Genomic DNA, 27912 nt, shown 5'->3' on the forward strand with positions numbered 1-27912 from the left:
GAGAAAACAAGAAAGGACAAGAACATGCTTTGAATTACCATTTTTTAACACTAACAAAGTTGGTAACAATATCAACTCCATCCACTAAAACTTCCTGTTTCCTACGTCAGGTAAATTAATGAGATGACAGTGCGCACATATTCATACATATTCCACTAACTCCAAAATACATGAATGTATGAAAATCCCCCTCATTAAAATAAATTACTGAGCATGCTACGCCAATGTTTATTTGTAATTTAACTTTATTTCTTATTTAATGTATTTAGATAAAAGTATTACAGCTGTTATCCTATTTCAAATATTGACTACATCCTTAGTCTAAAAATTTGATGTTATGTTCCAAATTGTTTTTAATACTGTTCAGAATCATTCACTCTCGTTCACTCTTATAGTTAAAAGGAAATAAAATTTTATGCTTAATTATATTCTTTTATAGTACGCTAAATTTCAGAAAACGTCTAATAATTTCGCGAAAAAATTCAACTTCCCCATTTTGAGAACTTTTAGTAGTCGTCGAATGACTACAATACGCAGTTCACTGCATGGTAGCAGAGTTTGAATTGATCCTAACAACAAAAATGACCAATATGACAAGAATAATGAGCAAAACAAAGCTACAACTGCACCAGCAATAGCTCCAGTGTTTCTACCGTCTACAAGATAAAAATGAATGACAAATCATAACATTACCCACCAATGTTGTCTTTCAGCGATCAGTTTATCATTTTTCTAAAGCTGAGGGTGTAACCCCTCTCACACCCCATGTATTCATCCCTGTTAACTATTCATGATTTATTTATGGTATAAATTAGGTTTGGAACGCAATGAAATTAGAGAAGAGAAACACAAAATCACTAAGCCAGTTATTTGTTAGAATTAAATCGGCTGTATAATCAAATAATATCTCTACTCATCGTTAAAAAATTTTCCGGCATTTGTCTGTACTGAGATTTGTAAATATTTTGAAGCATTACACTTTAGACATCGATAAACTTCCCCCAAGCTAATGAAAGCAAACACAAACCTGAAGACTTGTGCTTTTCAACAGTTGTTGCCACAGGACTCCAGTCAGTGGAATAGTAATCACCCTGAAACGAAGTGAACGTTTATATTTGAATAAAAATTGCAGCAATCAATGCAGATGAAAATGTATAAAAAATATCGCACCTGATCATTAATGAAAACGCGCTGAAATATTTTGTAGTTAGTGCCAGGCTTTAGCGGGCCATTATAATAATTTTCACCATTGGAACGCCGTGTTGTGGTTTCACCGTCACCAAGTGAAAAATGAGGCTTAAAGTCTCTGCGAGAGACTACAGCAGCAATATACGGCATTCGTTGTGTGGAAGATATGGCCTTAGAATAAGTCACTAAGTCTGTGTTGTTAAAGTTAGAAGGCAATCGACCCTCTTCTGTGACATTTTTCATCGCGACTACATAGAAATATCTGCAAATTGAAGGCAAAACATTTTTAAAAATACATACATAACCTCTGCTTTTGTTAATCGTTAAAATATATGTTATGCATGCATCCGCATTGCCAGAGAAAGCGACTTGTCATCAAACCTTTTCCCAGAGAGATATTTAGACTACCTCGATCCCACATGAAACCAACTGTCCTATACTTAGCCATGAATCCGAAAAACTCAAAAAATACTTTTAAGTTCCTTTAAGTTTTTTACAATAATTTGCTCTAGTAAAATACATAGTTACCGATATTCCAAATTTGGATTTTGCAACAAATAAGTCAACGTATTTCCAATCTGCTTGGTGGACAGTTCAGGTGCCACTAAATAAATAAACTTGAATAAATTTATCATCTTAAACAAACCTGTGCATAAACCATAGACAACTTACATCCATTTGTAAATACCCATGTACCATTGCTGTAACATCCAGATCCCACTATTGTAGAAGCTAAAACACGAACATAATATTTTTTCCCTGGTTTCACATTAATTATGTCCAAACGCTGTTACTCGATCATATACTTCATTGAACAGGTTTCATTCTCCAAATGTGTAATACAAACAGTGTAATTGACTATCTTTCCATTTGTTTTGTTCTTGTCTGGTGGCTCCCACGTAACTGATAACGATGAACTGCGTAAGGCGACAATTTGAACATTTAAAGGTGGACCTTCGGGAACTAAACAAAAATAAAAACATATGTTTCAAAGATTTATGTAAAACATTAAAAAAACTTTAGAAAGAAGTCCTAACAAGTGTACACTGTCAATGTTAAGTTAAATATAATACAGTATAAGAAAAACATGATTGAAATAAATGTCGACCAGAAAAGATTTGAGCTTTCAAAAGTCGTTTATGGCAATAACACAACCAATGCAACAACAGTCGATATGTATACATCAAAACTGACATGAACTCACCATCTTCAGCAGTTCTAAAAGTAGCTGTAGTTGATCTACCAAAGCCTTCAGAATTGCCAGAGGTTACATTAACTTTATACGTTGCGTAAGGAACAAGATTCGTAATGTGGTACGGTTTTTTGTCAGTTACCTCCAAAGTTTTATTAAAAACAATCATAGTATCCTTCAGCAAAATCAATAGATATCTTGTAAGAGGATTCGAGATATTTGTACCAAGTTTTACACCAGTTCTTTTGGGATGTTTCCATGATATCTCGAGGTACGTCGATGCAGATTTGGTTGCAATGAGATCTGTCGGTTTGTCTGGGAGTAAGTCTGCACGATAAAAGAAAAATCTACAAATTGAACTATGTGTAGACCCTAAATGAAATCAGTGTTCTGCTTTTTCTTCAATAATGCGTGTTAAACTTAACTGCATGTTGAAAAGGCTTGTTTCAATAAGTTTATTTCAACAGAGAAAGAAACTAACACTTCAGCCTTCATGGAAAATTGTTCCGTTTTGTCAACTAACATAAGTTTAATTAATACTCAGAGAAAAAAAATTTATATATTGAGTAATTAAGTGCTTACAGTGCAAAGTAAACCTGGTATATTTTTTCCACCTCTTACCTCCACCACAAATTTCAATTCGTAAACACGGTGCACCAACAAATTTCAATGGAAAGATTCGCCAAGCTTTGGATTTAAGGCCACCAGAAAACTTTTTTATAGCCGCATCATTGTAACCATTTTTGTTTCCTAAATAAATCTGGAGTAAAACAAAAAAATGATTTTCGTGTATTTGCAGAGCAAGGTTAGAGAAAAGCCAGGTTTGTTTAGCTCAATCCAGAGGAGCGTAGTTTATGCATTGTCTTTGTATCTCTTCAAATCATGCACATAGCTACAATTTAAACTTTATAATCAAATTCAAGAGTCCTTTGTAGTGCTGGAGTAACTAAGACTATCAACACAGTGACGTAGCTAGCCCACAAATTTGGTCGTGCTATATGTAAATTTTTCAGTGCTCACTTACTGTAAAAACTAAAGATCTTTAAAGAAATGAATAATGATAATGATGTGAAATTTAAAAAAACCAGCAATTTTGCGTACCGGCTACACCACTGAATCAACATCTGCACACAAGCTTGTATATAAATAGCAATTTAGAAGTTTACTTAGTTTATAACTTAATTCATTTTTTAAATTTCCTATTAAATTTATATTATACAAATATGAAAATTCTAACGTTACCTTCTGGGATTTTTCAGATTTCCAGTTCACACCATCAATGTTTATCTGCAAGTGATATTTAGTTACAAAGCTTGAACTTGAACTGTCTCCAAAGATAGTGATAACGTTAACTGTATAAAGACTCGGAAAATTCAGTTGAAGGTAATGATTGCCATCTGCAGCCGGAGCACACCATGAACTACCACTGGATATTCTTGCTTTAGCAGCACTACGACTCTTTGGGAAGGCAGTAAACCAAGAATCTGGGAATTTTTCTGCGTTTTTTAATAGAGGATTATCACAAACATGACCTTAAATAGAAAAGGATTTGGTTGAAATGCATTATAACATTAGAACTGGTTTGATTTGATAGAGAGCAATGGTGCACTCTCATATTGTTCTCCATTCACGTAAAATTGAAAAATTAAAAATTGTTTTCTTAAGAAAGAAAAGAGAGACAAGAATATTTGAGGAATACGACTGATTTTGCATGCTTTTATTAAATAAGGTTAAATTCCAGTTGGAATCAAGCCAGCTATGACAAGAAACCGTAAGTATCTTGTCAAATAACAACAATACCGTAGCGATTTAAATTCCATTAAAGAGTGAACGTCAATCGTATTGCAGAGGAATGACAATTGGACATTTTTTGAAGCACGAAATGAAGTAGCAAGAGTAAAATTAATTTAATCCTCAGTATTCGCAGCAATCCTGTTTTAATTATTTATTATTTAAGAGTAGCAATCGTTTATATTTTGATGCTATATTTGTTATGTAAAAGAAGAATTGTGAAATTTTCCAAGTCAGCGTAAAATACAGTGACACTACGATGACAGATGTAAGTCTTGATGATAGAGGTAAGTCATGATGCTTAACAAAAGACAAATGTAAGTTGAAAACCCAAAAGTAACACATTCATTCCTTAAATTCTTCGCTCAAAACTTTTTTCAACGTCATACAAATGTGTCCTGCAATACGTTAACACATTCAAAGAATTGAATAAAAATGCTTACATGTAACGTACGAGTATTGAGAGCAATCATTATTTTGAATGATAGCACATTGAGATAAATCGTTTACTCGAGCATCGCATTTGACAATTCCAGGTATAAACGATTGATGCATCAAAGATGATAGTGACATTGAGCCTTCCACAGAAACTGCGGTAGGATAACCAAGTTGTTTACAAATAATCGTCTTTATTTTGTGCAAAAGACCTTTGTTGCAAATGGTGAAGTTTCGAAGCTTGGTAATAACATTCACGACACCTTCGTTCGGAAGATTCGACTTAGACAGGCGTACATCCATAACTACACAAATCAAAATTATTTTTCCTTTAATTGTGATTATGGCGCATATCTTAAATTGAAATCAGTGTTTTAGAAGTGGTTTTATGAACATAAATATGACAAATCTCGTCCATGAATAAAATATATACACGGAGTTTGAATATCAGAAGAACACAGAAGGTGACATTAACTTAAAAAAAATTTTAGTTTGAAAGCACTTAACATGAAATGTTTTCCACATTCTGATTGACACAGTATCTTATAGATTTACACTTAAAGTTGGTAAGCACTGTTTTGATTTTAATCTTTAAGTTGACAATGAACTACAGGCAAATAAGTTGAACTGAGAACTTTTCTCTTGTGTTGTAAACACGAATCACAACAAAATGTGTCTAAGTGATTATGTGAATCATTAATGAAACCAGAACAAATACCGTTTTTTATAGGTGAGAGCTGCATTAAGCTTCCCAATTCATAGGAATTATAATGAATATATCTTTGTATATATATACAGTATATGTAAAAATTCTGTAGTGTGAAGTCATGAAAATATGAATACAAATGCAATTGTAAATGTCACTTTTGGCCTACATAGAATGGCCAAAAGATTTTAAAAAAGAAATAGATTTGATAAATCAAAGTGACTGGATAAGATATGTTTCCATGAACAAAGTTTGCATTAACAAACTAAAAACAAAATTCACCAAACCATTAAACTTATGAAAATATTTAGGACACAAGTTTAAATGTCACATTATAAAAAGACACTAAATGATACAATACGAGATAAAACTGCATAAAAAAACCACGCCTGGTGAAGACACCTGATGAAAATTCAAATTTGTGTCGACTTTTCTAAATTGATAACGTACATAGTATAAAAATGAGCACCATACCATTGCGCATTAAGGTCAAAATTTGTCCTGAAGCTTTTTAATAATAAGCAAAATATAATCTGCCCATATAATACTTACGATTGCAAATTTTTCTGTATGCCATACTTTTGTTGTTACATTGATATTCAAAGTAAAGATATTTCTCCAAACCAGGACAAATATTCGAAGGAAAATGATTATCATCAACAGTTATATTACATTCTCTTTCACCATCACAGTAATTTTTAAGGTCACAGGTTACATCGACACTACAAATGTGGTGATAACTGAAGCCACAAATGCTTCCTTTTCGCAATCCACGATATTCTGCAACTTTTATCACCATATATTGATTATTAGAACAACAAACGTCCGATATACTTTTTCCTTCACATGTTACTGAGCCTATTAAAGACACACAAAAATTAGCGCATATCTTAAAGTGAAATCTGTGTTTTTAGAAGTGGTTTTATGAACATAAATATGACAAATCTCGCCCATGAATAGAATATATACACGGAGTTTGAATATCAGAAGAACACAGAAGGTGACATTAACTTAAAAAAATTTTAGTTTGAAAGCACTTAACATGAAATGTTTTCCACATTCTGATTGACACAGTATCTTATAGATTTACACTTAAAGTTGGTAAGCACTGTTTTGATTTTAATCTTTAAGTTGACAATGAACTACAGGCAAATAAGTTGAACTGAGAACTTTTCTCTTGTGTTGTAAACACGAATCACAACAAAATGTGTCTAAGTGATTATGTGAATCATTAATGAAACCAGAACAAATACCGTTTTTTATAGGTGAGCGCTGCATTTAGCCTCCCAATTCATAGGAATTGTAATGAATCTATCTTTGTATATATATACAGTATACGTAAAAATTCTGTAGTGTGAAGTCATGAAAATATGAATACAAATGCAATTGTAAATGCCACTTTTGGCCTACATAGAATGGCCAAAAGATTTAAAAAAAAAATAGATTTGATAAATCAAATTGACTGGAAGAAGATATGTTTCTATGAACCAATTTTTGCATAAACAAACTAAAAACACAAAATTCACCAAACCATTAAACTTATGAAAAATATTTAGGGCAAGTTTAAATGTCACATTATAAAAGACACTAAATTATCCAATACGAGATAAAACTGCATAAACAAACCACGCCTGGTGAAGACACCCGACGAAAATTCAAATTTGTGTCAACTTTTCTAAATTGATAACGTACATAGTATAAAAAAGAGCACCATACCATTGCGCATTAAGGTCAAATTTTGTCCCGAAACTTTTTAATAATAAGCAAAATATAATCTGCCCATATAATACTTACGATTGCAATTTTTCTGTATGGCATACTTGTGTAGTTACATTGATATTCAAAGTAAAGATATTTCTCCAAACCAGGACAAATATTTGAAGGAAATGATTATCATCAACAGTTACATTACATTTTCTTTCACCATCACAGTAATTTTAAGGTCACATGTTACATCAACACTACAACTGTGGTTATAACTGGAGCCACAAATGCTTCCGTTTCTCAATCCACGATATTCTGCAATTTTATCACCATATATTGATTATTAGAACAACTAACGTCCGATATATTTTTCCATCACATGTTACTGAGCCTATTAAAGACACACAAAAATAAGTAAATTCATATCTATACAAGCTTATTTGTCAATTACTGCAAAATAAAACTTGATTTGATAAAATAAAGTGTGTGATGGCAGTGACTTCACTGGCGCCATTCCTATATCTGCTGCCTTGCAGTGGCTTTTAATTAGAGTTTAAGTATATATACGCTAAATGGATGAATATTCTCACTTGCCAAAATTGAATCGCTGATCTTCTTCATTTTTACAACTGACAAGTTCCAAGGAGGCCTTTGCTACTATACATTTATTAAAGCGTTTATAAAATAGACCACCCCAATTTGTTTGGGTTATGGTATTGATGGCTCCGCATTCTTCATTAAAATTTCCGTCAGATAAGTCCACATAAATTCCGTATCTCACAAGACACCTTGTTGTATTCGACCTATTGATGGAGCCAGATTGTAAAAATTTAAAATAAGCTGACTTCTCAAAACAATTCATTGTATACAGCATGTTAAAGGGTAAATTATCCCCAACACACTTTCCTGACTGAACATGTTTGATGAAAAATCCATTCGTATCTGAAAAAGGACAATGATACATGATAAAATTGATTGAAAATACCACACTCTACAAAATATATATATAAAAATAATATGACTTTATCAAAAATAATTTAGGATACTGAATTCTATCAACATAGGAAAAAACACTCCAAAAAAAAGTCATCTTGAAATTCAACCTTTCTAAAGAATTAAATAAACCAATTGCTGTTGAGAGTCATTTTATAAATAATGGCATATGCAAGACTTTAAGGCATCCAGCATGGAGCATTGAGCTGAAATACATGGAACGCTACCTCTAATAAAAAACCCTAATAATTTTTAAAGCCGTCATTTTACCCCAGACACGCAAGACTTTACCCCAGACACGAGTGTGTAGTCAATCAATTTTTATTCCGCGAGAGGAACTCGAAACACTAAACGCGCGTGTCTTGGGTAAAATCTCGCGTGTGTAGCGTAAAATATGGTTCAATTCATTGAACTAAATATAACTGGAAGGCTATCTTCGCCCGGAAATTTGAAGCCTAAGTCGACAGTATCGTTCCCAGTCTTTCCACGCTTGTGATAAACACGACCAAAACAAAATATGTCAGTGTTTTAGTCATTTTGACAGCGGATTTTGCAAAACTATGAAAAAACTGGAAGTAAATTGCAAAAAATGTAAATTTTCCAGGTCATTTATAGTAAGTTTGATTACGGTAATAGATCAATCAAGCAATCGTGCCTTTTTTGAAAAAAAAAACAAACTTAACAAGCCTCGACAAATGCGATTTTGACATCTTGCAAATTTGCATGGTATTGTTTTAAAAATTTCTTAAAAAACGTTAAACCAATAATGACATTAACATAACAGAACGTTAGCAAAATTATGTTTTAAAGTAATATTAACGAAGAAAAACAAGTATAGCTTCTTCTCACCCCAGTCCTTTTTTTAACGTTAGAGCGTATATTTCCTTGATTTTGCAAACAAAAGTTATTTTTCACTGCATAATTGTCGTCTTTAGGACAAAGATAAGTATTCAGGATTGTTCAGTAAACATGCCACTTACATGTGTGATAATTGGGTGCAGGAACAGGGCTATTTCTCACCACATAGGTGCAGAAACTGTTGCTTTTCACAGGTAAAATTCCAATACATAAGTTGAAAAAATGACATCAAACAAAACTGCAATTTGGAAAGATTAAACATGCTTCAACTACAAAAATGAAATTTTAATAAAATTCAGTTAAATACTAACATATATAAATTCTATATTTTGACAGTTTAGTCATATACAGTATTTATTTGTTTCGCGGTCACAATTGCAATAAAATAATACTTTTCACAGTAAAAGTGTAAAGTAGATATAACTGGTATCATATTGTTAGTACAGGGCTTACAACTTTATTTAACTGGACAAGGATTTGTAGTGAAATTACTGGAAGTATAATATTTAAAATACTAGATCATGAATATTTATATGTATTACAGATTTCCCATGAAAACAAGGCAGCCATAAAATTATGGGAGCATTTTGTTCAACAAGTAAACCATCTTGAAGTACCATGGACAGCAAAAGTGCACATCATATATGCAGTGACCATTTTCAACTAACTGACTACATTGTCCCCCTCACAAAATGGCAAATGCCGACTAAAAAGTATGCCATACCATCCATGTCCAATAGCTTGCATGTTCAAAATGTTTCAACTTCTACAACCCACTCAAAGCGCACTGCTGAATAGACTCGAGCTTTCAAATAAAAGACCTTTTGCAGCTACCTCTGATTCCGTTGATGAAACTTCTCCACCCAAAAAATCTCCAAAACATCTACAGAAGAAAAAAGATTTGTTTAAAAATAAGCTTCAACAAAAATTGAAACTTGCAACAACAACTGAGGCGCACAAAACAAAAGGTTGAAACCATGGGTGAAGTTGTCAAGATTTTAAAAGATAAGTTGATGATCAATTCAAAAGAGGCAGAAAGTCTTTTGTCCACTTTCAATGATACTCAGTTGGGATTTTTATACAATATTAGAGATAATTTAAAATGTCCTCGTTCAGGCAGAAGATACTCTGATGAAATCAAAGAATTTGCACTTACTTTATATTTTTATTCTCCAAAAGCTTATAAATATGTTTTGATCCATTGTTCCACTACCCAATCCATCTTTGATGAAAAATGGTCTCGTCCATGAAATGTGACCCTGGTTTCATTAAAGATGCATTCCAATCACTATCAAATGAAGTTGCTGCTTCCCAAATTCCAGAGACTGCTGTTTGGTTATTGATGCAATGTCAATCTGAAAACAAACAATATGGAATCAGAAGATGACCAGTATTCAGGGTTTGTTAATCTTGGAGATACACTCCCTAATCATAAAACAGAGAAATTGGCTTCTGAGGCACTAGTATTTTTATTAGTTGGCACCAGAAGTCATTGGAAATACCCGTTGGGTACTTTTGGTTGACAAAATCAATGGTAAAGACCAAGCATCATTGGTAATACAATGTCTTGAAAAGGCATCAAAGGCAGGTTTAAAGGTATGGTCTGTAACAGCTGATGGTACTGCTGTAAATCTTCATACATTTGAAAGTCTTGGTTGCAACTTTAACGGTACATATGATGAAATGCGGTCTTCATTTACCCATCCAACTACTGGCGAAGATGTGTTTGTAATTCTTGACCCTTGCCATATGTTAAAGCTTGCAAATGCACTGGCCCAACTTGGTTCTTTTAAGGATGGCAAGGAAAACATTATAAAGTGGAGTTACATAGAAACTTCAAAACCTACAAATGGAAGAAGGATTAAACCTAACAAACAAACTTACGAGTAATCACCTTAACTTTCACAAACACAAAATGAATGTGCGACTTGCTGCACAAACATTGAGCTCCTCTGTGGCAAATGCTATTGAGTTTTTAGACAAATCCGCTAAACAACCAAATTTCTCTGGCAGTAATGGGACAGTGACATTTATTCGCATTATCGACCGACTTTTTGACATCCTTAATTCCCGAAAATATCATGAAGCTGGAAAAGCGTCAGCTTTCGTCAACTTCGTGAACAACGGTGGTTTACAGATTCCATCCACAGCGGTGTATCGTTGTATAGAGTTCTGCGAACACGTTTTCAAAGCAACGGTGACAGGCAACGACAATCAGCATATTAGTAACAGGGCAAAGTTGAAGAACAGTATGATTATTGCAGTTTGCCAACATTTTAATCTGGAATCGACCTTTCCTCTATTCAGAGATCACGAAGATGGTGTTAACGAGGCTGTTATCGAAGACGATCACAGCACTCAACTGACAAAGCATATCGCAGACAAATATTTCACACTGCGTCTTTTCAACTACGGTAAAAAATATACGAGGGAGATTGTAAATAAAGGCAAAACAAGCGACAGGCACCGACTCAATAAGCTAATCTTGTTTAATAATGAATAAATTTAATGTGTAAACACTTTATGAATACAATGAATAAACACTTACCCATTGGGATTTTTACATTTGAAAGTTTTCGCCAATATCCGAGCACAATCCTTTGCCATCGGTAAGCCTTCTGGGTAAAAAATTATTTGGTCGGCAAGAAACTTAAATTTCCTGTATTAATATCAAAAGAAAACGCAGCAAAACTAAATAAATTCAGTAATTTTCCTTTCTAAAGCTTGGCCAAAACATGTAGTTTATTCGTTCAGACTCTTTACTCCTCCTTCCAATCACGCATCGCGAGGCCGAACTCGCGTGATTTGACTACAGAAACGCGTGTCTGGAGGTCAGATCACGCAAAATTTGGCTTCATTTCGTGTGTTACCGATATATCAGAAGGTAGCCTTCCAGTTATATTTAGTTCAATGGGTTCAATTATATGCTTGATGTAGCGGGTGAAGGCTATTTCAGATATGGTAGAGCACCTTGTGCCCAGGCCCTTCTTTTCTGACACGCACGTGAGTAAATGATATTCTCCTCCTTATCATGATAACATTCCTATTTCTTACGTGCTTGCAACTTGCCATGGCGTTTTATACTTTATATGGCTTTACAGAAGATAGTGGGATAGTGAAATATCTTAAATAATAGCGGGTTTTATTCAAACATCATTTCAAAGATAAAGATGACTAAGGTGACTAGGTGAGCAAGTATTGTATACTTTTAATTTATTTACCGATATTTTGTAATTTGTAGTGCTGTACTTGCACTGTGCGAATTATTGCAGCGACGGTTTTTAGCACATTTCTATCAACGATAAATGGTAGTAAATACTCAATTTTCAATTGTGTTATGTTAGTATTAAATTCAAACATTCTTGATGATGATATTTTCGCCCAAATCATTACACAAGAAGTAATTACAGGGCAAATGCAACACAGTTAAAATATAAGACAACAAATACTGCACTGGAAACGTGTAAAGCACAAGCTAAGTTTGTTATTATATAGGCTATACATTGGTTTAGGTGTTGAAGCAATCGCCATATTACTTGGAGTATGCTATACATATGTATATGATACACAAACTAGTATTACTAATTACATAGGCAATGGGTGATGATTGGTTTTGGTGGATGTATTTACACATGCCCATCCTTTAGACTGTTTTATGGGAATGGTTGTTGTGTGTTAACTTTACCTAGACAATCATTACCCTATTAGTAATTTTGTGTCAAAACATCAAAATTGACATGAGGGCAGCTTGGGGCATATAATTTTACTCTCTATTTGCATGTTTTCTCCATTTCCAATCACCTGTCATTTATTTTAGGAAGAGTCCTTTCAGTTTATGGTGGGCAATAAAAGTGAGGATTCCTTGTTGTAGGATGATTTTCAGAGTCAATACATAATATGTGGTAGGATTGACAGCACCGTATACATTTTAAGTTTTCTTCAAAAACAGGTGCTCCACATAGTGGGCATTTGGAAAGTTCTGGCTGTTGTGAGTGTTGTTTTAGACAAGTTCCTCTTATTTTGTTGTAAATTCTAACCCTCATCTTATATGGATCACAGCCATCACTCATTGACTTTCCTTGCACAAACTGTGATGCATACCAGCAAACAAAAACACCACAACTTGAAGTATCTTGTTGAAGAGTATGGCGGTGAGGAGATCTGAAATTCTGACAGACCAAATTTGTTTTCAATAATTAAAGGGATGAATTTTGCTATAATCTGCATCTGTGCCTTGTTTTAATATCATCAGCTGCATTCAATGGATCAACATAAAAATATTTCTCTGTTGCAGATCTATGGCAATCAATGTCCAGTGACAGTGAGTTGGGTTCCAAGGTGCTATAATGAGATTTTTTTCATTGCTCTTTTCAGACCAAAGTCTTCCTCCCTGACCACCATTTTGCAAGGAAAGCATTGATGTGGATGCTGCATAAAGAACATGTTCATGATCTTCCTGTAGACACCAGAAAAATGAATTGATTACTTCATCATACAACCAGCCAGGTATGAAAGGTTTTCACTCATGCTACTAAGTAAAATCTGTGTTTCTCTGTGCAAAATGGCTCTAATGATTTAATTTCTAGCAGAGATACAGAATGTGGTCCATTCCTTAATAGTTTTGCGGTGATTGATGAAGATTCTGTAATGAGAGGTGTGAAACCTGTGTGAGGAGTTGGCATGAAAGGAATTGTTTGTGTATCTTTGCTGGATGATTGCGTTTCCATTTTCTCTAGAGATAAGTCTTTATTATAGAATTTTCTCATCATTGCAGCATGTTGGCCAACTCTTCTATTGTATGGGTGTATCTTCTTTAATTTTGCAGATGGTAGATTAGATAATCTGGCTTTCTTTTAGGATTGCTGGTTGTTGACTTGCTGATATTTGATGTTCTTTTTTTACGTTTCATTGACGTTTTCCCGGCGTCAGGAGCTGTAAGTGCTAGTCCTGAATCAGTATTGCTGTTATTCTCAAATTCCTGAAGTGCAGACTGAAGACTCTTTTCCAGGCTGGCTAGTGAAGTTGAATTAGTACACTCGTGGACCAAACTCTTTATTCTAGATAACAGATCACAACACCTAGTAATAGCTGTCCGTTTTGGGAACACTGGTTTAGGTAGAACAGCTGTCATAGTTTGTTTTATGTCAGCTTCTTCTGTTTCTTTTCTTGGTCATGAAAACTTTCTGCACCACAAACTTGCTGAGCATCGTCAACTCTTTTCAAAATATGATCAATTGGTTTGAACAATATATCGACATCTAAGGTCAGAAATGGAGAATCTTTATATGCTGTTGGTAGGTTTTTCCATCCCCAACTTGTAAATTTTTTATTTTGAATAATCGCTAATAAGTGCTTGCATGGTAAATAGTTTCGTTGCCAGTCAAGACACTCGCAGCAAGGTATTTCTGTGTCATGAGGTGCCCTAAAATATACATGATAGTTGTGCTTTCCCATTTCACTGGTTACTAAAAATGCACCCATAGAGTCATCCACCAAAGCGATTGAACGTACATCTTCAGCATAAACAAGACGTTTCATGCAATGGTCGATAAGGTAGTTAGGACGATTATGCAGAAATTCTGGAATCTGTTTGTTATAACGCTTATATGCTGTGGAGCATTTTGTATTTTCGTTGATGTAGCTGAAATAAAAAAATATAATATACAACTTTTTGGTGCAAGCACACAAAATTTAATACAAAAAATTTTGGTTTTAAAACCAGTATGCATGAGATTCATGCAACTTCACTTTACGGTTTACTCTCGGCATTAATATAAATAATATACGTAAGCTAGCCAGGATCTGCCTCTCATTCAGAAAGAAAAACTGTGTCGCTTTAGATCATCTATTAATTGAATGCCAGACTTACCTTTCGTATTTGTCAGGAAGAAATTCATTTACAAGAATTGTTAACATTGCGCTGAGAGAATACTTTCGTAAAGTCAGTAAATACTGGTGTTTGAAAGCCCCATTTTGTCTTTCCAACCCATTGTTTGTGCTAACATAAACAAGCAGACGCTCTTTTCTGAATGCCCATACCCATCTCTGTAAAAGTTAAATATCAATAAAGTATAAAAATGGTTGTAGGTTTTACTTGTATTGACCTGACGAAGAAGGAAAGTACAATGAAACGTACTTTTCCACTTTTCGTGTAAACGCTTGTGGTAGTTATTTGTGCAGTACATTTTGCGGCCGTGCAATTGCTAAGTCTGTATTCTTTTTACCTTTTGTGTCTTATCCACGTGTTTTCCAGCCACCTTTTAAAGCTGTTATTGGTCTTCCACTCGCTAGTGTCTTTAACTTTTTGCAGGGCATTTTCGTATGCATCCTCAGTTCTTGCCCGTGCCAATTGTCTCATCAAAGCCAATATAAATTCACGGTTGTCTGCGATTCCATTATCTTTTTTAGATGTCCAACGTTCCCATGCTTGCTCTCGATGAAAATCGCAAAGCAGCACTTTGCAGTCTGAAAATATACCCACATGTTACACTCCATGATGAATTGCAGAGCTACGTAGCCATGGTATATAGAACTTTTTAAAAGGATGTTTAACTTTGTCAACACGATTACATATATATCGTAAAATAAAATAATCTGCATGTAGAAATTGATCAACCCTTTCTTCCCTTCCCATGTCCAAAGTTTTCTAATATTATTATTATATTTGATTAGCGATGGAAGAAATATAACTTGTGAATTGCTGTTCATTGCTTTTATTATTTAGGTGTTACATGGTTGATTTAGTGCAATAAAGAATGCCAGATGTTTTGGTCAAAACCTCTTGCAGCTCGTGCCTCATACCTGGAAAAACAAACTCAATTGATTTTATTTCTTCTTCACAAAGATCGGTCATCATATGCTGTGGGTTCCATCGTGGATTCCATTGATGTAAAATACTGAGAGCTTCTGTTATACTAGCTGTTGTTTCATCTTGTATTACAAAGGATGAAACGATAGCATAATCAACATTAGTCTTCACAGCAACAAAAAATAATGGCAAGGAATACTTTGTGGTTTTGTATGTGGCATCTAGGAAAGCTAGTTCCTGACCATAACGACAAAGTAACCTTGATTGCCAAGCCGTTTGGTGTATAAACAAAAGTCGCCCTTTTTGCTCCTTTGCAGTCGTCATAACCTCTTCATTTAAACTTATGTCGTCATCGCTGTCTTCTTCATTTTGTAAGTCTGTATTTTTGAATTCACCGCTTCCTTCAACGTATGGACGGAAATAAAATCTATCGTTGCTCGAAGCCTTTTCGCATTTCCATTTTCAACCAGTCGAGTGACGTTGTCTTGGTCCATAAATGAAAGCCTGGCTCTCATTGCCGCGTTGTACATGTGATTTTTATTGTTTTAGCTCTGGGAAAGTATCGTCGATTGTCACGCAGAGGTTGTTCTTTCCTCGAAAAGCTCATCCTTTATGTATATTTTCAAATGACGTTTCATCTCATGAACAGTTCGCACTCCTTCACTGACAAGTTCTTCTATCTTTCTAATAACCTTTTCATCTAGTCGTTGTGTCATTCCGCTGTGCTGAAATAGCAAAAGGCACAACTAGTTAGTGTCATGAATTTTATCATGCAGATGCCACAAATGATTGTGATGTTCTTATCTACAGATTGCAAGACGAGCATGTCAAACAAGAGCATATACCATTCCAAGTCTGTGCGTGGTGTGATCTTCTGGCCGCGGAAATGAAATATAGATTCTGCGTTCAGTTTTTACTGAGGAGCTGGGGTTTATTAAATGGGCTCGCAAATCAGCAGAGGTCGTGTCACGTTTCTTCTTTTTAGCGTCATGTGGCACCTAAAAATATTGCACTCTAATCTTTTAGAAAAAAACCAATTTAACATGTGTATACTTGTCGATTTACTATGAACAAAAATAAAGCCACAGTATAAGCAATTTTCTTTTTTATTAGTAATATACCTTGTATTCTGGAAACTTTATTACTTCTTTCATTTGTATGATGGCTGTGCAATCAAGTTTTTTACTATCTTGCTTCCAGAAACGTCTCTGTTTTATAGTATGATCTCCACGGTCGCCCTGTAATATGAGTAAAACTTTAATTTTAAGTCCAATTTACTTTCATTACCTAAAGAATTTATGAAGAGTAGTGGTGTCATCTAGAATAATTACCAGGATTTGATTCATGTTTTTTTCTGATAAACGTTTCTGTCTACACCGTGTTGGCATTCCAAGACATTCGTTCCAACCAAATAGAACGGTACTCCATCAAAGGGATGGGCTTTTCAGTACCGGATTTAGATTCCCACCAAATACGGTGTGGTTTTAGGTCATTTTGGTCTAACGCACAAAAACCATTGTAACAGTAGTTTTCATAGATTATGTTAACATACAGCGAAGCAATATAATATGTTACGTGAAGATGAGGAGATTTTAATTTCGTTAACAAGGTGCACTTTTAATAAATTAAAACAGGCCATGACCATGTACGATTATTATATTGATATTATACAGCAGGAAATGCACAAGATGAATCCTAACAACTTCCGTAAATACTTAGCTGCAGATAAACATTACATTTTAAACCTACTGATTTTATTGATTTATACTTGGTTCAACAAATGTATTCGACATTCTACTAAAATAAATACTTAATAATGTGTGATGATTGCATCATCACGGTAGAGTATTTCAAATATTCGCGCTCAAAACGCATTTTACCGGTGGCTCCAAAGCTCTTTATTTTCGTGAAGACTGTGAATTTTGTCGTGGTCGCGTTTTCAAAATCCCTCACGAGCTCAAGCGCTTTTTCCAAAGAACTTACATAACCGAAAAAAGGATTTTCTTCGTTGACAATATTGTCAATTTTGGAAATGTAAATCAGATAAAGTATAATCTTCCATGTTGCGAAAGAGTAAGCGCGATGTAATATGTAAATATGCTGAAAATTAATTATTAATAGCTTTAAGTAGACAAGTTAAAGCTAAAGGGCCTGGGCACAAGGTGCTCTACCATATCTGAAATAGCCTTCACCGATGTAGCGTTCCATGTATTTTAGTTCAATGGCATGGAGACTGAAAAATTTCACAAACAAGTTGAAAAGTGTAAAAAATCAGTTAATAAAAATTTCACGGCGCACGGTCTGTTACGATGGAAAAGGGAGAGTTATGGTTTGTTTACGCAATTGAAATATTTGAAATATTTTAAGATTGTTTGCTGAACCTGATTTTTAATCTGTATAAACTCCCATGACTTTCGTTTTTGATGAAAAGGAAGTTTATCTAAACACTTATACAAATTTGTGCCCAGAAAAAGTTGATGATTTAGGTTAGTATTATTCAAACTTGAAGAGAAGGAATATATAATTCAATGTAAAACTAAATTGTGAACTCTGTAAGCTGTACACTCTTTCTGGTGGAGTTCATTTAAGTTGTGCTGTGAAATAGTGCTCTTGATAATAAAATTCCAAACAATTTAAATAAATATCATGCCAGGGCTTATACAAAATCGCAAGGCTTTTTTAAGGGTTTATAAAGGTTTATACATGCAGAGGAGAGATGCATACAAATATGTACATGGATATTATACAGAGGGTTAATATACAACGAAATTTATTTCTGCTGAAGTGATATAAGAACATTCTCCCGTTAAAAATATTTAACAATTTTTGGATTAAGTCGAGCATGATATAAAAGAATATTCAGACCGAGGTCAATTGGATATCTACCGAAGCAAATCTGAGGGGGATAGCGCTGACTGCAGTCTGATTGAAAAATTTTTGCGGTTCGTTTTTCGTCTATTTCCTGTAAATACGCGACGAAAACTCTCTGGTGTTTTTCGTCTATATTCCCGATAATTTGAGCAGAATAAAACACGATGTCTATGATTCCCAAAACGTCACATAAAGAATTCGTGGGTAATTTTCAATGGTGATAGTGTATTGACAATTATTTAAATGAAATCAACGAGATTGCATCACTGGCTCACTTAACAAACAACCAAATCTTCCAACGTGATCGTTAATGAATAAAATCAATAAAACCGAAAACCGACACGCTCTTGAATTGAGCTTTTACTCTTTACAGACATTATAATATATGTATGACGAATTAAACATGCTTGGCTGTTCCGGGGTGTATTATATTAGCTTTGCAACTGCAAAGAAATTGACTGAAGAGTATACGTACATGATGAATTGAATATAGGTCAAAGTGCCGTATGGATTTGAGCAAAGTTGAATATGAAGCACTATAATCACATTGGTGTACTATAAATTAAACTGACACAGGAAAAACTAAAATGAACTGCCCTTGCACGTACCTTGTCGTTTTAGGTTCACGTTCATGACAACATAACAGGTGTGACTTTTTCCACCGTATAAAACATACTTGGAAGGGAATTTGTATTGTCGGATTCCAAAGCTAGTATAACGTATACGATTTCCATACTCTACTTTTTCATTTATATACTTATGTGAACACGTGAAGTTTTTTGCTTCTTTCAATTTTTCGTATAATGCTTTTCGTAAAAGACGGAAGGGTAACACCTCAGTAATGTTCAAAATAATCTGGCTGCATCCACATGTCCCTAACAAAAAATTAAGTTATCTTTAACTGGTTGTCCAGAGAAAAAGAACAAGTAGAAAGTGACACTCATTTGGCCACAAAATGTTACAAACTATTCACATTGAATCGAAAGTCTTTGTTAAACCCAAATAGACAATAACTATACAGACTATATCATATAACTGCATATATTACTATTTTTGACTCTACTGTCATATTACTTTGCTTTTGTAACTAGACAGAGGAACAATGAACGAGATATTATTCTGCGTCAATGCTGTGAAGCTAGTGTATGCAAATCAGTTGAGTACTTTAACATGTACCATACGGGTTCAAACCATTTACTTTAGGTACCTTACTTTATTGCACTTTCTAAGAACACGGTTTAAATTAAACAGTACCTCAGTAATATAAGTGTTCTGATTGTTTGCGAAGTACATTTCCAGTTGATGTTCTGTACTTACTGTAAATTAAACTGTTGTTTACTTTACCTTCAAGAGGACATATTTCACTAAACATTTTAAATCGCTCCAAAAGATATTTCTTCTCCTCAACACAACAACGTGTACGAATATTGTTGCATTTCGAATCGATTTCTATTTTGTCCGCCACAAATTTCTTCCATTCTTCCTCACAAAACTCAAGTTCTTCATTCCAACCCATTTTCATTGTGAACCCTTGACCAAATAACAGCCACAATAACCACCATATCATTAAACTCATCATTGCATAGATCCAAGGATATACAGTAAAGCTCTAAATTATAATTGATTGTTGGATGTATGTACGTTATCACAGAAGACTTTAAATTTATATTTAGATCGACAATGACTACGTCACAATTACATCTGTGATGCAAGCAGATCACGATCAAAACGTATTTTTGAGCAATATATGAGCATTATCTAAAAAAGTCATTTCAGCAAAATTGTGCAGCGAGAAAAACTGTTCAGAAATAGATCGAGTTAGTCTCATATGGCTGCATGATGGCTCTCTTATTGGTAGCCACTGTAGCTATTATATAGGTACGTGGTTATAATTTTCTTAAAATAATGAAACTTGGTTATCTTTAAATTTATGCTTTATTCTTTTTACTCGGTTCAGTCTGAATTTCAACTTCTTGTGTTTCAAGAGATTTATTGAACGATGAAAAAATGGTTTTTAGTGGATAGCGCTAAGGAAGTGAAGAGAGCGAGATCAAATTAAAATCAAAGCAAATCATTTATTTTAGATACAATAGAGTAAAAACCCAAGACGATGTTAAAATTCTTTATCTGAATATGAAAATAACAATTGTGCATGCAGAGCTTCCCATTAGCTATTTCATTTCAATTTACTGTTATGCCATGATACATGTAAAAAACCTATGAAATCATAAAGTACTTTACAATTTCTTGTAAAGCAGCCTCTATAGCTATATAGTTATACCCGTATTGTCTCTAATGCCATACCCGTATTGGATTTTCATTCGAATTTTTAATTCATCGAATTCAAAACATTAGCAGGTATAAAACAGCTAAATTGCTCAGTTGACAATGTCAAAAAGTTACAGTTGAAAAATTAACTAAATAAATTAAAAATTTCAAAAGACAATGACCAAAAAATAATGTTGAAAGGGTGTTAGATATTTACATTACATGCACTGCGGAGCTTTTTTTCTATTGAGGAGGGAAGAGCTTACGAAATAAACGAACGTCGATATTAAGGGCAGCTAAGTAGTTTTGGGTTTCAGCGTTATCTTGAGATTGCTCAAATTCTTTTATAAAAATTTACAGAAATATCACAGAAAATCGTAGAAATGTTGTGCAACTTTTTACATTTTTTCAAGCTTATTCCTTTGCTTGCAGTTATTTGTGGAGTACTTGATGACAATGAATACTCCATAAGAATTGAAAATCTTAAGGGATTTCTTTTAATTTTTCGCAGGTTCCGCTAAAGAACAAAATTTTTTACAAAACAGTGGAATAGGACTTGCTTTTGAGGTAGTTGAGAGATTTGAGCAAAAAATATGATAGTATATAAATATATGAATGAAAACATTAATGTGATAACCTGTCCCAAATCCTACATCTAGCGTGGAGGTATTGTGGCAAATGAAAAAATCTCTCCATTTACTATAAGAATCAAATCATTTGGGGGCGTAAGTTGTGTGGTGTTTGTATTAACACTTATTTGCCAAACTCAGTCGAAGAAAAAATTTGCAGTATTAAATAATATAAGATAAGGAAACTTCCGTTTTACTATCAACTACATCACATCTTACCTTTGTTTTTTTATTAATTGAAAAACGGACACAATAAGGCGACTGCAGATATACACCTTAAACAAACAGAGAAAATTTAAGATACATACAAGTCAGACGAACAACAGAGTTGTGGCTTTCGCAACGTTTTACTTGCAACTGCTGGCCAAGGCCATCGGCTTCCTCAAATGTACAGTGCCATATTGAGTATATACAAACACTCATGCCATCTGCCCCAGTTATTCAACATTTTATAGAATTTGTTTTGCGTCAAATCCTATCCTTTACGAATCAACAATAATACTTTAAATGTTTGGAAATTTGGATGCTGTGGTTGGTTGACAAAGCAATGTTATAGAACATAGAGTTTTTGACATTTTAGAGAATTACCTCTGTTTATAGCTACGAAGCAACGAAACACAATAATGCATCTAATGTGGGCAAACACGGCAAAGCAGGTTAATGACTTCAAGTGCTCAATGACGAAAAATTATATTGTTCCAATATAAAACGTATTTTAAGTTTTTGACTATCAACTTTACCAACAGTAAATTCAATTTTGCTGACAGCCATTAGCAAAATTTTAGGCCCTAAATACAACAAATTGTGTCGGACCGAACTATACAGTAAAATTTACATTGTAATACCAGCTGTAACTTTATTGCCTACAGGTGTTTGTTTAAAATATAGACATAATACGACAGCAGCGAAAATACAGTGAGAAATGACAAGAAAAACATCGCTTCAAGAATAATGACTTATGAATGAAAAATGGTTTAAGTGATTGGGTTCAGCGGTAAAGAATTAAGAATTTACGAATCAACAATAATACTTTAAATGTTTGGAAATTTGGATGTTGTTGTTGGTTGACAAAGCAATGTTATAGAACATAGAGTTTTTGACATTTTAGAGAATTACCTCTGTTTATAGCTACGAAGCAAAGAAACACAAATAATGCATCTAATGTGGGCAAACACGGCAAAGCAGGTTAATGACTTCAAGTGCTCAATGACGAAAAGTTATATTGTTACAATATAAAAAGTATTTTAAGTTTTTGACTATCAACTTTACCAACAGTAAATTCAATTTTGCTGACAGTCATTAGCAAAATTTTAGGCCCTAAATACAACAAATTGTGTCGGACCGAACTATACAGTAAAATTTACATCGTAATGCCAGCTGTAACTTTATTGCCTACAGGTGTTTGTTTAAACAATACACACAATACGACAGCAGCGAAAATACAGTGAGAAATGACAAGAAAAACATCGCTTCAAGAATAATGACTTATGAATGAAAAATGGTTTAGGTGATTGGGTTCAGCGGTAAAGAATTAAGAACAACAATTTAACATTTCAATATTAATTTTAATTTGGTAAAAAACAAACTTCTAGTTGATGCATTGGACAGCCACTCTGTTGGATATTATCAAAGTCTACTACAACAAGCAAGGATCATTTCAATTTAGGCAATTTTCACAATTTTCTTCGTAACTTAGCTATGTTAATTAGCTGTAAAGTGTTGTTGTTAAGCCTACGTTTTGATGTGAACAGGTGGAAGGAAAAGCATGTAGAAACACATAAATTTCGAAAAACCGTATTAAAGTTAGTTGTATAATAAGTCCCTTACTAAGCAATCGCGAATTCTTTAAAGAGAAATTCGGATCATTTAATTCTTTATGTGCAGACCTCGTAGGCTCGAAGAGAGAATAAACAAGTTAATAAAAGGTTTATTATAAAGTATTATTTAAACTGAAACGAAGCCTTTCTTTACTTTTTTGTCCTCGCTGTTTTGTAAAAGTTGGCATTCTCTCCTGTTTTCTTTTTGTTTTCAAATTTTTTGCTGTTTGTTTTTCGAAATTTGTTTAGATTTGTTTGTAAAATTACCTGTTATGAACCGCTGGTTTGAATTGTTATAGATCTGAGAGACTGTATATGGTCATTGTCAACATTAAGTCATTAACAACATTTAACTATGTAATAACATGGTGGCCTCTTGCTATCACAGGGACGTTTACTGACGTATTTTCTCATCAAAGTATTCATTAGAGACGTTTAGACTAAATATTCCTCGTCAGTACAATCAATAGGAACGTTTAGACGTAAATATTCCTCGTCAGTACAATCAATAGGGACGTTTAGACTAAATATCCTCATCAACAATGAAATAATACGCCTATTCCTAGATTGCATACAATTTCCACGGAATTATGAAAAAAATTGACTCAATTCTGATCTATGAAAACGTTTAATAGTTGATGTCTTTAGCCTTTGAAACCACAATACTTCGAGGGAAGGCCGGCATCATGTAAGCTGCTTAACTCAGTCAAAGAAAAAATTGCTCTATATTAAATGCTAACAAAGCAACGAGGATAAACAAACATTCGTTTTACCATAAACTGTAGCCAACGAAATTTATTACATCTTACATTTTGTTCTTTTATTGTCTTTACGTCTTTGTTTGAAAAACGCACACAAAAAGGCAACTGCAGAAATACGCCTTAAACAAACAGAGAAAGTGAATATTCGTACAAGTATGGTAAACAATAGAGTTGTGGTTTTCGCAAAGTTTTACTTGTAAGTGCTGGCCAAAGCTGTTTCCTCCAGTGTGGAGTAGCGTGTATTGAGAATATATAAACATGCACTTATGCCGACTGCCACAATTATTTATCATTTTATTGAATTTTGTTTTGCCTCAAATCCTACCCTTTACGAATCAACAATAATACTTTAAATGTGTTAGAAAATTTGGAAGCAAAGAAAAATTAAGATACATACATTGGTTGACGAAGCAATGTTATAGAAGATAAGTTTTTGATATTTTACCTCTGTTTAGACAAAGCGCCGAAGCAAAATTAATGCATCTAAACTGGGTGAACACGGCAAAACAGGTTAATGACTTCAAGTGCTAAATGACAAAAAATGATATTGTTCCCATTGCGTATTTTAAGTTCTTAAATATTAACTTTGTTAACACTAAATTTAATTTTTGCTAACATTCATTGGTAAAAAATTGTAACCGCAAATACACCAAGTTATGTCGAACCGAACTATACAGTAAAATTTACAACATGAAACCAGCTTTTTTTATTTCTTACAACTCTTTGTTCACAAGACGACAGCAGCACAAATACAATGAGAAATGGCAAAAAAATAATGCATCAAAGAATAATGACTTATGAATGAAAAATGGTTTAAGTGATTGGGTTCAGCGGTAAAGAATTAAGAACAAAAATTTAGCATTTCAATATTAATTTTAATTTGGTAAAAAAACAAACTTCTAGTTGATGCATTGGACAGCCACTCTGTTGGATATTATCAAAGTCTACTACAACAAGCAAGGATCATTTCAATTTAGGCAATTTTCACAGTTTTCTTCGTAACTTAGCTATGTTAATTAGCTGTAAAGTGTTGTTGTTAAGCCTACGTTTTGATGTGAACAGGTGGAAGGAAAAGCATGTAGAAACACATAAATTTCGAAAAACCGTATTAAAGTTAGTTGTATAATAAGTCCCTTACTAAGCAATCGCGAATTCTTTAAAGAGAAATTCGGATCATTTAATTCTTTATGTGCAGACCTCGCAGGCTCGAAGAGCGAATAAACAAGTTAATAAAAGGTTTATTATAAAGTATTATTTAAACTGAAACGAAGCCTTTCTTTACTTTTTTGTCCTCGCTGTTTTGTAAAAGTTGGCATTCTCTCCTGTTTTCTTTTTGTTTTCAAATTTTTTGCTGTTTGTTTTTCGAAATTTGTTTAGATTTGTTTGTAAAATTACCTGTTATGAACCGCTGGTTTGAATTGTTATAGATCTGAGAGACTGTATATGGTCATTGTCAACATTAAGTCATTAACAACATTTAACTATGTAATAACATGGTGGCCTCTTGCTATCACAGGGACGTTTACTGACATATTTCCTCATCAAAATATTCATTAGGGACGTTTAGACTAAATATTCCTCGTCAGTATAATCAATAGGGACGTTTAGACTAAATATCCTCATCAACAATGAAACAATACGCCTATTCCTGGATTGCATACAATTTCCACGGAATTATGAAAAAAATTGACTCAATTCTGATCTATGAAAACGTTTAATAGTTGATGTCTTTAGCCTTTGAAACCACAATACTTCGAGGGAAGGCCGGCATCATGTAAACTGCAAAACTCGGTCAAAGAAAAAATTGCTCTATATTAAATGCTAACAAAGCAACGAGGATAAACAAACATTCGTTTTACCATCAACTGTAGCCAACGTAATTTATTACATCTTACCTTTTGTTCTTTTATTGTCTTTACGTCTTTGTTTGAAAAACGCACACAAAAAGGCAACTGCAGAAATACGCCTTAAACAAACAGAGAAAGTGAATATTCGTACAAGTATGGTAAACAATAGAGTTGCGGTTTTCGCAAAGTTTTACTTGTAAGTGCTGGCCAAAGCTGTTTCCTCCAATGTGCAGTAGCGTGTATTGAGAATATATAAACATGCACTTATGCCGACTGCCACAATTATTTATCATTTTATTGAATTTTGTTTTGCCTCAAATCCTACCCTTTACGAATCAACAATAATACTTTAAATGTGTTAGAAAATTTGGAAGCAAAGAAAAATTAAGATACATACATTGGTTGACGAAGCAATGTTATAGAAGATAAGTTTTTGATATTTTACCTCTGTTTAGACAAAGCGCCGAAGCAAAATTAATGCATCTAAACTGGGTGAACACGGCAAAACAGGTTAATGACTTCAAGTGCTAAATGACAAAAAATGATATTGTTCCCATTGCGTATTTTAAGTTCTTAAATATTAACTTTGTTAACACTAAATTTAATTTTTGCTAACATTCATTGGTAAAAAATTGTAACCGCAAATACACCAATTTATGTCGAACCGAACTATACAGTAAAATTTACAACATGAAACCAGCTTTTTTTATTTCTTACAACTCTTTGTTCACAAGACGACAGCAGCACAAATACAATGAGAAATGGCAAAAAAATAATGCATCAAAGAATAATGACTTATGAATGAAAAATGGTTTAAGTGATTGGGTTCAGCGGTAAAGAATTAAGAACAACAATTTAACATTTCAATATTAATTTTAATTTGGTAAAAAACAAACTTCTAGTTGATGCATTGGACAGCCACTCTGTTGGATATTATCAAAGTCTACTACAACAAGCAAGGATCATTTCAATTTAGGCAATTTTCACAATTTTCTTCGTAACTTAGCTATGTTAATTAGCTGTAAAGTGTTGTTGTTAAGCCTACGTTTTGATGTGAACAGGTGGAAGGAAAAGCATGTAGAAACACATAAATTTCGAAAAACCGTATTAAAGTTAGTTGTATAATAAGTCCCTTACTAAGCAATCGCGAATTCTTTAAAGAGAAATTCGGATCATTTAATTCTTTATGTGCAGACCTCGCAGGCTCGAAGAGCGAATAAACAAGTTAATAAAAGGTTTATTATAAAGTATTATTTAAACTGAAACGAAGCCTTTCTTTACTTTTTTGTCCTCGCTGTTTTGTAAAAGTTGGCATTCTCTCCTGTTTTCTTTTTGTTTTCAAATTTTTTGCTGTTTGTTTTTCGAAATTTGTTTAGATTTGTTTGTAAAATTACCTGTTATGAACCGCTGGTTTGAATTGTTATAGATCTGAGAGACTGTATATGGTCATTGTCAACATTAAGTCATTAACAACATTTAACTATGTAATAACATGGTGGCCTCTTGCTATCACAGGGACGTTTACTGACATATTTTCTCATCAAAATATTCATTAGGGACGTTTAGAGTAAATATTCCTCATCAATAATAAAACAATTCTGAAGTGAACAGGTGCACAGAAACACGTAGAAAAACATAAAATAAAACTCAACATCCGCTGTATTATAGGGCCGTATTTAGCAAATCGGAAGGTTGGGTAGCATTGCATGCTTAATAGGATGTTATGAGAAATAATCATATTTACATAAAGTGTTAGAATACAAAATGAGACGGTGTCAAATAGATTATATAAATTAAAGTTAGGAAGCAAAATAAGGTGTTGAATAGAACATGGGATGTAGAAACATTTGCTGACATATTTATATCAGACTATGCTCAAAAAGTCAATTTACTAGCTTCCAATGTAGTAATCATACGCGCAATGAGATATACGTAGCACAAAAAATTCAATGGACTTGCTCTACTGTATTTTTACTATACTGTCGATAAGTGAAGACTTGTAGCTATTGACTATGAGGTTCTCATTAAGGGAGAGTTTGTATGA

General features: G+C 33.6%; 2 protein-coding genes and 3 long non-coding RNA genes across 18 annotated transcripts in view; 1 reads left to right on the forward strand and 4 right to left on the reverse strand.

Annotated features, from left to right (window-relative positions):
* Nucleotides 1–1033: 1033 nt before the first annotated feature.
* Nucleotides 1034–4726, reverse strand: LOC124452193. The gene is made up of 9 exons (XM_047002778.1): nt 4615–4726; nt 3623–3912; nt 3002–3140; nt 2393–2707; nt 1995–2151; nt 1861–1920; nt 1717–1792; nt 1171–1450; nt 1034–1091 (listed from the first exon to the last, which is right to left on the reverse strand). The coding sequence occupies exons 1-7, from the start codon at nt 4724–4726 to the stop codon at nt 1783–1785; spliced, it is 1083 nt and encodes a 360-aa protein (XP_046858734.1). The 3' UTR covers nt 1034–1091; nt 1171–1450; nt 1717–1782.
* On the reverse strand, nt 4727–7190 carry LOC124451868. Its single transcript, XR_006950725.1, has 3 exons — nt 7107–7190; nt 5865–6170; nt 4727–4911 (listed from the first exon to the last, which is right to left on the reverse strand). It is a non-coding gene; the product is annotated as an uncharacterized LOC124451868 (long non-coding RNA).
* Nucleotides 7191–7318: 128 nt separating this feature from the next.
* LOC124451846 overlaps nt 7319–27912 on the reverse strand; it is a 28515-nt gene continuing 7921 nt past the window's right edge. Inside the window, exons 1-8 of one of the 8 annotated variants that reach the window (XM_047002451.1) lie at nt 27263–27647; nt 26314–26395; nt 25917–25987; nt 21663–21718; nt 19891–20155; nt 19155–19421; nt 7611–7958; nt 7319–7407 (exon numbers count right to left, since the gene is read on the reverse strand). In XM_047002451.1, the coding sequence (XP_046858407.1) occupies nt 7343–7407; nt 7611–7958; nt 19155–19421; nt 19891–20125 (915 nt within the window). In that variant the 5' untranslated portion in view covers nt 20126–20155; nt 21663–21718; nt 25917–25987; nt 26314–26395; nt 27263–27647 and the 3' untranslated portion in view covers nt 7319–7342. The other 7 variants (XM_047002445.1, XM_047002450.1, XM_047002452.1 and 4 more) reach the window with 7 other exon arrangements.
* On the reverse strand, nt 9107–9648 carry LOC124451867. Its single transcript, XR_006950724.1, has 2 exons — nt 9592–9648; nt 9107–9136 (listed from the first exon to the last, which is right to left on the reverse strand). It is a non-coding gene; the product is annotated as an uncharacterized LOC124451867 (long non-coding RNA).
* LOC124451853 lies at nt 11876–16772 on the forward strand. 7 transcript variants are annotated; one of them, XR_006950708.1, is made up of 9 exons: nt 11876–12054; nt 12685–12769; nt 13242–13373; nt 13457–13521; nt 13725–13801; nt 13929–14161; nt 15276–15389; nt 15592–16046; nt 16486–16772. It is a non-coding gene; the product is annotated as an uncharacterized LOC124451853 (long non-coding RNA). The 7 variants fall into 7 exon arrangements; XR_006950704.1 differs by having other exon boundaries at nt 13454–13521; nt 13725–14161; XR_006950703.1 differs by having other exon boundaries at nt 13725–14161.

This window comes from Xenia sp. Carnegie-2017, unplaced genomic scaffold (genome assembly GCF_021976095.1).
Source record: "Xenia sp. Carnegie-2017 unplaced genomic scaffold, XeniaSp_v1 HiC_scaffold_24, whole genome shotgun sequence".
Classification (NCBI taxonomy): domain Eukaryota; kingdom Metazoa; phylum Cnidaria; class Anthozoa; order Malacalcyonacea; family Xeniidae; genus Xenia; species Xenia sp. Carnegie-2017.